Below are 13,613 nucleotides of genomic sequence, written 5' to 3' on the forward strand. Positions count from 1 at the left end.
ACGAAAATCGGATGCAGTGTGAATCCAACATTACGGTCTTATGATTACGACTAAAATTTTTGTACGTGTGATGGCCTTTAGCCCGGATCTGCAATAGAGTTTTAAGCTTTAAGCCTTAAGAAATGGACGAATCATAGTCGAGCATTCTCCTCGAATTCGACTGTAATTGGTCAATTTCTTACGGCTTAAGGCTTAAAACACCTATTGTAGATCCGGACTACTACGTGTATTGTAGACGGGCCTTAAGATCCTACGACCGTTGCGACTTCTATTGTAGACCCCACATAACAGAATCATTTTGGAACGCACACGCTGTTTAGTGTTTCTTCGTTTTTGCGCGTCAATTACGTCGAGATCGGTTGAGACTCGAATTTCGTTTTTAGGTTATAACCGTCATTTATACATCAGTAGTCTCGTGATTATGAGATAATAGTGTTTGTTGAGACCTTCATCATATTATAATGATAACTTGTGTGGTCAATAACTGTCCCTCCACTCAGAGCACAAAGGTAGACGGCAAGCCGATCACGTTTTTTTCCTTTCCTGAGGACAATTTGTAAGTAATTCTTCTACCATAACAATCGACGCATTGGTCGGCGTTGGTGGTCGTTCAATCTCTTAAGTTTTGTTGTTAAATATTAGAAGGAAGAGTGAATGGTGTCGCAACTGTGGTCTAGCATTTAGCAGCAAGGAACCTTTGCACATTTGTGAGCTTCATTTTGAGAAAGGCTACTTCACCTCGTCCAAAGATTTGAAATCTAACGCTGTTCCCACTCTGTTTGTTAAGACAGAAGGTTTGTAAGCCTTGCCATGAGTATACAACTCTGTGCGAAAATATTGATAAATATTGTTTGCCAGTTTGCTCAAAGAAAATAATTATATCTGTTTATAATTTTACTTACTGCATTGTTAATTATTCTATATTAATTTTTCAATTAATGCTATAGTTAATAATAAAAATATATCTACAAACATATATTGTGATTTTTTACTGAAGTACGCAACAAGGGAATAAATGCCTTAAACGATCATGTTGGATCATAAGTGCTTAAATAATTTGATTTGAAGTTATATATTACATATGTCATTTATTCATATTATCAATTAGGTGCCAAATTGATTTTTCGTTCTTGAAACACAAATCCGACTGAATTACAGTAATAATGTTACATTATTAAGATTATTTTAAAGTATACCTTTTTTTATTAGATATATGACAAGCTTGCTATCAATATCGCATATGTCCATCTTTAAATTGCCATTAAATTTGAAAATTTAATGAACATTATTGGACATATATGGATGCAAATTAAATATTCATTCAAATATTTTATTCGCAGTTGACATAACGACGAACAAATAATTTATGTAATTTTAAACAATTTAATAATCCAATTGCATATATTATAACCAATTTGTATATTTTTGTTATGTTATTAATACAATTGCTGAAGAGAGGATTCTAAGGATTGAAACATCTTGCTATGTATAATAAACTTTAATTGCAATAACATTTAGCATTGGTCCTCAAAGGACTTTTTATTTTATTTAATTTATTAGAGCCTATAGAAATTCTATTGTCCATATCTTTTTTTATTCTTATGCTTCTAATAAAGTTTTTATGAATTATTGTATGATATTGTAATAAAAAAAAATTTATATATATATGTATCTTTCTATAGAAACTTCAAAAGAACAAAAAGCAAAGAATATGTCACAGGTGATGTCAGTGAAAGTATCAGCTAAACGGAGAAAGTTAGATGAACATTCGCATGCTTCAATGACACCGTTACAGAGTCCATCCGTGCAGAATAATGTAAGCTTATTTTTTATTTGAAAAGTTCTCTGGGAAAATGTTGCATTCAACATTTTTTAAATTTTACAGAAAAAAAAATCATTAAAGCTTTTCCATTAGTAGGTTTTTAAAAGTTAAATTCTTTATGACTTTTAATTAAGTAGAAGTATTGTTTATAAATTATTATCATTTGTTTTATAAATTTATTACTTTATAAAAATGTAATAAAAATATAATTTTGTTTATTTAAAATTTGATACAGTGGAAAAATTATATGTGAAGTACATGCAATGGTTTTTCAATATGAATGCGCTGATTTTATATTTGCTCTCAAAGAACAAATATAAAAATGTATATTCAAGCTGTAAGGTCTCCTAATTTTTTTTTACAAAAAAAAAAGATTAGGAAACCTTACAGCTTGAATATATTTCGTGATTCAGATGTAATGTTTATCCACTTATCTAACTTGGGATGTTGTAGCAGGAACTGGATTGTTTTTTGTAGTCAATATACTCCATTTCATTATTTTTCAGTCTTTTTCTATTTATCAAAATTAATTTTTTGTTTTTTATCTTTATTTAAATGTTTAATCCGATAGACATGGACAAAATCATACTATTTGTCCGCTATGTTTTTATACCTAGAAGCAATGGTTTTTCACTAATTGTCAACTTCTTCTGTTTGTAATTCTCTGTTTTATATATGGATTTTTATCACTAGATTTCATCACACATTTAGCCACAATGCGTGCCACAAGCTAAAAGCATGACTTTTCTATTAAAATATCACTTCATAAAAAAATGATGATTGAAACGTTTTTTTGGGTAGTTCTTCATTTAATTAGTATATTTTCAAAATGTTAATAAATGATTGATGTACATTCCTTTGTTACATTGCAGATTGGAGATTTGTTTGGCAGAAGTAAAGCAGATACGTCAAAGAATTATGGATCTATGAATGGTTCTACCATATTGACTTCCGTAATACAAAATTCTCAGGCGAATGTAAAGACATATCGTTTGATAATACAGATAGATAAAATACGAAGTAAACCAGCTCCGAAATGTAAAAAGATACTGCCTCTAGTAACATTTAATAAAGACACAGAGACAATTAAAAGCAAAACGAAAAGAGAATCAATTAAAGGATCTTGTGTTAAGGGTACTTGTAAACTGAAAAAATGTATATATCAATCAAAACTAGCATTTCAATGCGAAATATGTGATAAATATTTTTTTGAAATGAAACCGCTATTCAAAAGCTACCCTTGTGCTAAATGTTCTTCGTCTTTTTCTGATCTACAATCATTATGTGCACACATCAACAAAATACATTTTACTTGCGATATTTGTCTGACAGAATGTAGCTCTCAAATGATATATGACAAGCATTCAAAATTGCATATTAATACCAAATCGAAACATCCATACAAGTGTCACTTGTGTGGCAAAATATTTGATCTGAAAAATAATATTAAGCAGCATTACCTGCAAGAACATCCTAAAATAAGTCTACAGAACACTGTTGTTCAAGTTACTTCTCCTATAACTACGATAGTTCCTCAACAAACTGATTATTCATGTACAAACTGCAATATTAATTTTACAAGCGATCAAGCTTACAGGTAAACTTGTATTTCTATAAAAAGAATTATTCTTTAAGAGAATTTTGTTGTAAATATTATTGTATTATAATTATGCTTATACAGCGTAATTATAAGCATATGCTTGTATAGTCGTTAATTTAAGAAGTAATATACTACATAAATAACAATTAAGATTTTATTTCATAAAATATTAATATATTAAGTATATATTTCTTTATACATTTTCTTCTAATGCTATTAATATTACAGGAATCACATATGCTCTAATGAAAAGAAGGAAAGCATTACATGTAACATTAAAAGCGATGCTAAGAAGATAATACCTGTACCGAATCCTTTAACCGGAAGTCAAATAGGCATTCTTCAGGCGGTGAAATTCAGTTGTCGAGTGTGCTCGAAAGAGTTCGACAACGTTAAGGAAGTTGATTTGCACACAAGGACTCACTTAGAGGTACCCGAGGAAGATCTTAAATGTAATATATGTAAGAAACTCTTTAAGAGCAGCACGATATTCACTGAGCATTTAAAACAGCACTTGGAGCGCGCGCATGTCTGTCCAATTTGCTCGAAAGTCTTTATCAATAAAATTTCTTTGAATAATCATTTGAAGATGCATACTAAAGTGGTGGAGTAATATAGCTTCACATTTGACACACATTAAAAATAAACTTTATCATGGATATTTTTTGTAAACGTTATTCTTTAAGAGAGAGACTCTCACGTGCGAAATACAATGTTTAAAAGATTATTATCAATTTGTGTAACTTGTGTGTGATACATCGAATTTTAATAGTAATGTAATATATTACGGAAAAGTACACACTTAATGTTTGCTTTTTAAATCAAATGTGCGAATAAAATCGTTTTACTTTTATTGTAATAAATTAAATTAATAATTTATACTTGTGTGTTATTTTTTTCATAACAAAGAATTTTTATTATTTATTATGCAATATTTATTGGATAAATCAACTTTGCAATTGTTGTAAAATTCTTTAATACGAATGGTTCTTGCCTTCCTTACAAATTTAAATGTATAAATCAATCATATTGAAGAATTTTACAACAGTTACAAAGCTGTTTTTTCTGCTAAATGTAGCAATTGCTAATTTTAGAATATAATATTGACACATATAAGAAAATTTTCAGAAATTTTATTTTGCATAGATTATATCATACATGCAGTGAGTAAATTTTCTTGGTAAAACTTACTTTATTTTTCTCACATAATTATAAATGTAAAATATGGTTTAACTATGCCATTAGGAAGAGAATATAGAAAGTATTCATGTAAATATCAAATATATGTATCAGACGAATATTACACATTTTTTATTTACAATTTCTAATAATTATATTAATATTTTTTAATGTGTGTATATTATATGTATATTCTCTCTATACAGAATGAACTGAAGAGCACACTTAGTGTATGTGTGTGTATTATTCTATTCAATAAATGAATTACTATACAAAGTGGGCCAAAGAAATGGGGAATTTTTTTTCTGCAGTATTGATTGAAATTCGCAGGTTGTATTGGTTAGGATTAGGCAAACATCGTTGTGCAGCCTCGTTGATGCTATTTAGTAAACATGGAATGTTGGAGTAATAATATGCATTTGATATACAATTGTATTATAAAAATAGTGACTGCACACAAACTGCTTATAAAAAATTTTGTAGTCACTTCATCTTTACGATTCTGTCATCAGTTTATGCGATTCATCGTTTTTTGAATCAATGTTTTTTTTTAAATGCGAATCGCATGATCTGATGATTGTTGACATGGAATCGTAACGACATAGATGACGCAAAGATCCTTATGAGCAGTTTGGGCGCAATCACCATTTTTATAATATGATTTTACAAATGCATATTGTTAACTAGTTTTATGTTTCATGTTTACTAAGAATGCATTCCATTTGGCGCTCGTAATTTTCGTTGAGCATCATTTGTCATTATTTAACATTTAGGCTATGTTCTATTATTCATACCTCTCGAGGTAAACTACAAGAATATATAATGAAAAATGGAGGGTTCCATTTAAAAAATTCAAAGTGACCTTGCCCTGACCTTGACAACGCCACCTAAGATCAAATCAATGGTACCATTTTATGTCCCCCTCGAAGTCACAAAACTTTTGTCTGAAACATTTTTCGATTTAACACAGTGTTTCTGAGATATTTGAATGGATCCTTTAAAATGAGACACCCTGTATGATTTACGAACGTCACACATCAGTGACAACACACTAAACCAATGCATATAAATGTACAAATTAAATTGAATTAATAGTATTTGTGACTCTAAGGCCCAGTTCCACAACTCACGGTTAACTCTTAATCGAGGTTCAACTTGTTTCTTGTCTCTTTCTAATTCTAGAATTGGAGACAATGAATAAGTTGAACCTCGGTTAAGAGTTAACCGTGAGTTGTGGAACTGGGCCTAAGAATAAATCTAGTACAAGTAAAATTCCTACGTGTGCCTTCACGATTGTTAATGCGTAAAATATGTATTCAAAAGGCGATAAAATAATTCTCTTGCACGAATAATTGTATTTATAAAATGAAATTAACTGCAGCAATTACAGTTAACTTCATTTTATAAGTATATTCTAATTGTTTGTGCAAAAATTATTTTATCACTTTGTGAATAACTTATATAATTTAAGCATTAACAATCGTAGAGATTCTATGGCCGGTATTCTTGTATTTAAGACTGTCTTAAGTACAGTCTTAAGATGTTATGAACCAATCGGAAGACCGTATTAATATCTTAAGATATTATATTTAAGACAATCTTGAAATAAGAATGGATCGGCCTAGACATTTATTTGTATTGCATATGCACACATTTTCAAGTACTGTTATACTTGAACTTTTTGACTCGATTTCTCTTTTTTTAGTAAAAAGCATAGTATTGTTCTTTTATGTGAATAGTCTAAGCTCAGAAATGGCAAGTATAGTAACGTTGTTACTTTTTCCATTACTTTTTATAATAATAATAATAATAATAATGACGTTGCAATTTTTTATGATTGTACCGATAACTAATTAAACGCTAAGGTTGCGTTAAGTTTGAGAAAGGTACTTTGTAAAGTACATATAAAACTCGCCATCATTATGCGTTATTAACTGAAAAAAATTCGTTAATAACACATGATTGCGTTACTTTATTCGTTACGAGTAACGAATAAAAATAATTTGTTAACAAGGAGTTTTTCAGTAACGAGTGACTTTTCCAACTCTGGTGTTTCCGTTACCATGATAAAAAATTCGCAACGTCATTACCAAATCGTTATTATAATATTTATAACAAAGTAACGATAAAAAGTAACAATTAACGCGTATTTGCCATCCCTGCCTAAGCTTTAAGTCTTAAGCGTAAGAAATTGATCAATCATAATTGATTATTTTTCTCATATTTTACCGTATTTCGTCAATTTTTTACGATTTAAGATTTTAAAGCTTGGGCAATGCCACAAGACTTCAGTACAAAGATTCGATGGTCGTAACTGAATAACTGAATCGTGAAACGTGAATCATAATAAACGCACAATGTTTTGGTCAACCTACAACTACGACTTACGTTCCACGACTCACAATCAGTTACGGTCATCTTTGTACCTAGATCCTTATTGTAGAAAACCTATTATACGTACAATTAAATGTAAAACTTTTGTATAAAATAAATATCACAAATCGACTCTAGAAGTCAATAACAAAACTGTCATTTCCAAAACTGTTCGATTGTTATTTCGTTTTTGATATGGAATCGTTCGGTTTCGTTATTGTTTACCTTTTAATTGTAGAAGAAGATTTTTAAACTTGTAAAAGGTAATAGCGCGTTGAAAATAATCACATTCGAGTGGTAAAATAGACGACATTCAGCATTGCTGCATCGATTTAAGTCTCGAAAATGTACTAAGCCTTAAGAAATGGACCAATCATAGTCGAATATTCTTCTCATATTGATTATTGTGATTGATCAATTTCTTAATTGGCTTAAAGCTTGTTGTACCTATTGTATTCCGGGACTTAAGCATGCACGCGGTGTGTATGTACCATGTTGTATAAGTAGAGAGACTTCGTGAAAATCATTCCATGAAATTTAATTCATGAGAATACGCAATCAGAGATTACACTGAATGAAAAAAAACTGTTTATTCGACTAATTAATTTATAAATTAATTTAGTTCGTCTTTATTTCTTTCGATGAATATATTATATTTAATTTAAATATATACATTCTCCAACAAAAGAAATAAAGACAACTAAAATAATTTAGTTAAATAAACAGTTACATCAAATGAATCATCTTTTTTTAATATAAAAACTTAAATCTTGAACACTTCAGACTATTTATTTTTATTCTAATATAACATTCTTTCGAGCTTTTTCTTTGATAGAACGAATTCATTCTTTTCTAAAATAGTAAAAACTATTCAAAATATTTCAAAAGCGATTTCTAATTATTTGCATTAGCGATTGTGTGTTGAATTATTCGCTTGTTTTTCGCAGGATCAGAGTATCAAGTGCGAGTGATAGAGATTTAGGACTGTGAAGAGGACTAAAACGACCGCGAATAAAATGAACGAATGGATGAACGAATGACGATAATAGTGTCCTTTGAGATGCCGCGGATGCTCTCGTGAAACGTTTGCAGAATGAGCTTGATTTTTACAAACGAAAGGAACGTCCAGAAGTCATCGGCAGTGCGTAAGGGGCACCTGGGAGAAGAGAAACCCGCCCCCGGTGCCAGAGGCCCAAAAGGTGCCGACAACGGTAACCCGCTGCGGAACAATCGTGCCGACATTCACGGGTCGCCCACTGTCAACGGGGACCACTTCAAACGTAGCCGGCCTCAATGTGTTTATTTGGCCAACGTCAAATTTACTCGTGGAAAAGGGGAGCTCGAATCGATACGCGCCGCACCGCCACGGACATAACACGGCGGCATTTCGCCGTCCTGTTTCTCTATCGCTCGAGAAGACAGTTTCGATCGTTTTGTATCGCGGAGAATTCGTTTCGCAGTCACGGGGCGTGGCTCGTGTAACCCCGTTGTAAGCTCTTGACTTTCATCGTGCTTAAGTTGAGCACGGACGTAATGCCGATTGCTGTCGATCCGTGCGAAGAGAATAAGAATTGAAAGGTCTCGTGGAACGAGTGCGAATTTTCATCTCTTGTACACTATCGTGTAGATTTGATCCACAAATTGGATACGTATCAAATGTATTTTGTTGTTCCGTAAATATAAATAAAACATTCTTCAATCTTTTTCTTATTAGTTATATTAATAATAGATTATAGTTATATTAGTATAAGGTTTTTAATTAGTTATATTAGATTTTATGTTTCAATATATTTATTTGATCCCGCATCAACTGGCACATGAGAAATGTCAGACTAATGAAGTTGTACATTAACATAAATGAACATTCATTGTTCTGGGTCGGGAAAAAATATGAAATTGATAGCTTGTGAAATGAATTATAAAAATATATTTAGTGAGTTTTATGAAAATAGATTAGTAATAAGTTATTTTCTGTAGAATTGTATAGAATTTAAAGAATCTTTTGTAACTATAAATAAAAATAAGTAAACAGAAAATTACACAGGGTGTTCCATTATTGACGATAAATATTTTAAAGATAGATTCTTTGTAACATTTTAAGATGAAACGTTTAACCGGGTTTCTACAATGAGTCGGTAGTTGAAAGTTCTAAACGGTCCTAAGTCTTAATCGGTGAAGTTGGCCAATAGCCAACTTATACGACTAAGGTAAGATTGGTTATGGTTTCTGATTATCTACTATCAACTCATTGTAAAACCCTCATAATATTAAATGTTGAGACTAGGATAATTTTCAAAGGGGAAGAGTTCAAAAATTACGAATGACAGGGTTAAAATTTCGCGCACTTAGGGATGGGGAAGGTGCTTTCTCGAACTTCATGTCTTTAACAATAACAAAACTCAACATCTTCGTACTGACCATCTTGCCGTCTCTAAACGCGCGAAGTTCTGACCCCATTATTCGTAATTTTTAAACTCTTCCCAATTGAAACCTATTACAGTCTCGATATTTTCGTATTAGACTTTTCGTAAAATTTTCTTAAAATATTACATAAAATCTCCCTATTTATCGTCAATAATGGGACACTCCGTATATACGTTTTTATACGTATACGTATATGTTTTACATACATATATTTTCATTTTAATTATTCGATCTAAATCAGAAATCGAAAATTGGCAGCCTATTAAATGAAGTATCAAAGTCTTCAAATTGTGTATATAATATACGAACCTCTTCCATTAAAAATGTTCTATACATATTTACATAATTTTTAGATTTAAAGTCTACAATTAGGTATGTAATCGTAGCTATAATTCAAAATTATTTGAACACATACATATGAACACATACATATAAATTTTTATTTCAATCATTTTTTTCCTATCTTTAAAATTGTGGGTGTTATTCGGGTGGCCGGTCTTAAGTGGGACACCCTGTAGATATCTATAGATAAATATGTAGATTTTTTTAACTAATAGCACTTCTTTTACGCAGATGTGGAATATTAAAAAATTATGTATTTTTTATAAGTTTATTTAAATTTGAAGTATCAATAAAACCGATTGAAAATATAAGAAATAAAACTTTATAGATTATGAATTTCAATATTTCTGTCAAGTAGTTACAAGCGATCGAAGAGAACGTGCCATGATGCTCATGATTATATATATATATATATATGTATATGTATAATATATAATCATGAGCATCATGCTGTATATATATTTATATATACACAATATATATACATATACATATTCTATTTCTTAATATTATGTGATAATGGCAATAATGTTAATCATAATTATTAGTGTTAATTATTCAAAATAAAAAGAATAATAGTTTATTATTGATCTATAAACGTTATAAATATAATTTTTGTTTTTTTTTTTAATTTTGATTTATAGTTTTTCGAATTTATTGCCATGAATAAGATTATCTCAAGAAAAAGGTATTTTAAACAAACTTGTGAAATATTTTTTAAATAATAAATAATTAACTAAAACATAATCTATACAATAACTCTAAGAATTAAATTAAAGTCGAAATCTTTATTATAGAATAATAAAAAATTTTTATGAGATTGCAAGTTAATTGTTAGAGGGGTGCTCATTTACAAGATATTGTTTTTAAAACTTAATTTTGTTATAAACAAAAATACTGATTATTTCTGTTTATTTATAATTTTGTCATTTTTTTTATAAACTCGAAAAAATTGTCAGATCTGACTGTTGATTCGCGTATTCTATGAATGCATGATGGCATTTAGCAACGCTTTGTTAAGTTTAGAATAACGGCTAGCAAGATGTCAGACATTCTCAAAAAAGTTTGGCTTTTTAATTCGCTATGGTCCTTTTCGTCTAAGCATCGAGGTATGCGTATGTACACATGGGATTTGAATCAGAGGATTATGAGCGACATAGGGTCGTTGCGTGACGAATTACGTAATTCACCATAGACAGTTCACCATAGTCGTGAAAATAGATTTCGAAATGTAGAGGACATCTCTCAATTTGTTTCTACTTAGTATCTAATGTATTTTCGCAGGTATTTATTCAATTTATAGAAGCTCATCAAAAAGAATTTTCTGAACTGAAGAGAATTACATATTTTGAAAAGTCAGGATGATATATTCTTTTTGTTCTATTTCTATTATTCAATTCTTTAAAATTCTTTAACATTCGATAACTATCAAATCACATGATGAATGAAATTATTTCTAATATCATGATTTTTCAAATTACATCGTTTTAAAAAATCATGTACTGATTTGGAACAATCCGTTGATTTACATGTTTTAATTACATGATTTCATCATGTAACGTTGTGACTTGATTTTTTTCAGTAGGGATAAAGTCGTGATAGTATTGTTAATTGTTATCTAAACTGTAGCGAAATATTGTGTTTATGGGTTTGTTCTGATTTATTGAAAAAAGGCACGTGCTTTTCAAGTTGTAAGAAAGCAAGCGGGATCTCCTGGCGGAACATTACAAAAGACCTTCGGAAAAACGATACCTGTAAATTTGCACGGCACTTTTCTGACGTTTGTCGAAAGGGTTGTTCGGTCACAAAGCCAGCCAATGTGCGACTCACACATCAAGGTAATCGACATTCACCGTCGGGAAGTGTACTCTCGATTCAATTTGAATATTCCTGTGTATTCGTAAAAAATGTTTGATCCTGTGACGATGTGATAAAGGCAATTAGTGTGAGATGTATGACATATACATCATTGTAAAAATTAAAAATATCGAAGTAAGAAGATAAAAAAATCCAGAAATATTTTCTGCTTGTTTGTGTTAATACATAATAGATATTATAAATATTGAATACCTTTTTATAACAATGATAGAAACACTTTGGTGTTAATGGATTAAGTTTTAAATGCATCAATTTTTTACTAAATATACCGGGACAAAATAATGTAATATTAATTTGGCAGTCATCAATGGCGATCTAAATGGTTTCAGGAAGTTGGTTGTCTTTGGGATTGTTTGATAATATAATTGCTAGATAGAAATATGCTAGTAGTGGTTAAATAAAATATATTCTTAAATATATATATATATTTTTTTTATAATACTCTTTCTCTCTCTCTCTCACTTTTATAATAGAGTCCAAACTGGAAAATGGATGTAAAAATTTACAATAGTAATTTACTTTTGAAAATATCTATTTTTCGTGCCATTAATGTTTTCCAAATATGATTTTTTTTGTTGAAGTTCAAAATAAAGTAAACTGTTTAGAATATTATTGATTGTTTATATTAAACTATAAAGAATACTATTGGTCAAAAGATTCTTAAATAATGCGAAATCCAAATTAATTTTGGATAATTATCCTTTTGACGATGATTACTTACTTTTTATTCTTATAATTATAATACATTCTATTTGATAATAATTAAGTCATGTAGTATAAGTGAATAGTAATTATTTAATAATAAATAATATAATAATATAATAATTTTTATGCACATGATATCTTATTAGTTTTATGTACATGCTTTTAAAGAAGATGAGAAAAGTTTAATGGAAAATAAATTGCTCAAATATACATTGTCGATATGTGACATACATATTTGCAATTTCCTTCACTCGATACTTGCATATTATTCTCATATTCCTTACATCTAAATTAATAAATGTGTTATATTTTATAAATCTGTAAAATATACATGACATGATGAAAATACAAGATAGGATCCTTTAGGAAAATGAAAGAAGAGACATTACGATCTCATATCAATGATGCATGTGCTCCATACCACTCTATAGAATATAAACGCATAAGGACCGCTTACGATCGTTCATCCTGAAGGAAAAAACTGAAATCAGTCAAAGAAAGAGGACGAGCATGTTCGAAAGAAAAGATAGAAGGAGGGAGAGGATGAGAGAAAAAGGGAGGAAGAATCTCTCTTTTGGTACCGGGCACGGGCCATCTGGCAGAACGATCTTTTATTATAGTATCTGTTCCTCCTATGTAGCTCTTCTAGAACGGTACAGGATTCATTCGCGCGGAAGTTGGATCTTTGATTAATGGACGATGAGATAAACCACATCGATTTTTGGATCGATATATCGACGGCGAGAATATTGGCAGGATGGTGTTACGATTGCTTTTGTTCTATCTAATATTCACATTTAATAAAAAAGTTATTGTCTATTTCTTTCTCTTATATATTCTTTTGATCTTCTTTTATCTTTACATTGTTTATATTTAAAATCTAACATTTGAGAGAGAGAGAGAGAGAGAGAGAGAGAGAGAGAGAGAGAGAGAGAATGTATATATAACTCACAATTTTATATAAAAAAAGTTATGAATTATATATGTCGGTTGAACAGATAGTATAGAAAATTATATTTGTAGGAACTTTAATTTTTAGGATTTTTCAAAATCATTTATATTGTTTTGCGAAAATATTGGTTTTTTAATTTTATATTTATTTATTGCGCGCGCGCGCGCGAAGCGTATTTCTTTTTCTAAATAAACATGTTATATCTTATAGATTGCAATCAAGAATAGTCACATTTCTGTCAAAAAAAGTGTCTCTATTTGTAAGTAGACGGAGTTTATTAAAATTTATATAAGAGACAAAAGTACACATTCACACTTCTCATCTATATTTGCTTCATG

The 13,613-nt window shown here is 29.9% G+C and overlaps 1 protein-coding gene across 2 annotated transcripts; it reads left to right on the top strand.

Moving 5' to 3' along the window:
• Window positions 1–310: 310 nt before the first annotated feature.
• On the top strand, window positions 311–7,997 carry LOC108730867 (zinc finger protein 652). 2 transcript variants are annotated; one of them, XM_018460803.1, is made up of 6 exons: window positions 311–556; window positions 643–794; window positions 1,683–1,816; window positions 2,695–3,419; window positions 3,651–3,852; window positions 7,922–7,997. In XM_018460803.1, the coding sequence occupies exons 1-6, from the start codon at window positions 462–464 to the stop codon at window positions 7,943–7,945; spliced, it is 1,332 nt and encodes a 443-aa protein (XP_018316305.1). In that variant the 5' UTR covers window positions 311–461; the 3' UTR covers window positions 7,946–7,997. The 2 variants fall into 2 exon arrangements, with proteins under 2 accessions (XP_018316305.1, XP_018316304.1); XM_018460802.1 differs by lacking the exon at window positions 7,922–7,997 and having other exon boundaries at window positions 3,651–4,066.
• Window positions 7,998–13,613: the final 5,616 nt, after the last annotated feature.

The sequence above is a fragment of the Mycetomoellerius zeteki genome, unplaced genomic scaffold, assembly GCF_001594055.1.
Source record: "Mycetomoellerius zeteki isolate Tzet28-1 unplaced genomic scaffold, Tzet1.0 scaffold98, whole genome shotgun sequence".
NCBI classification, from domain to species: domain Eukaryota; kingdom Metazoa; phylum Arthropoda; class Insecta; order Hymenoptera; family Formicidae; genus Mycetomoellerius; species Mycetomoellerius zeteki.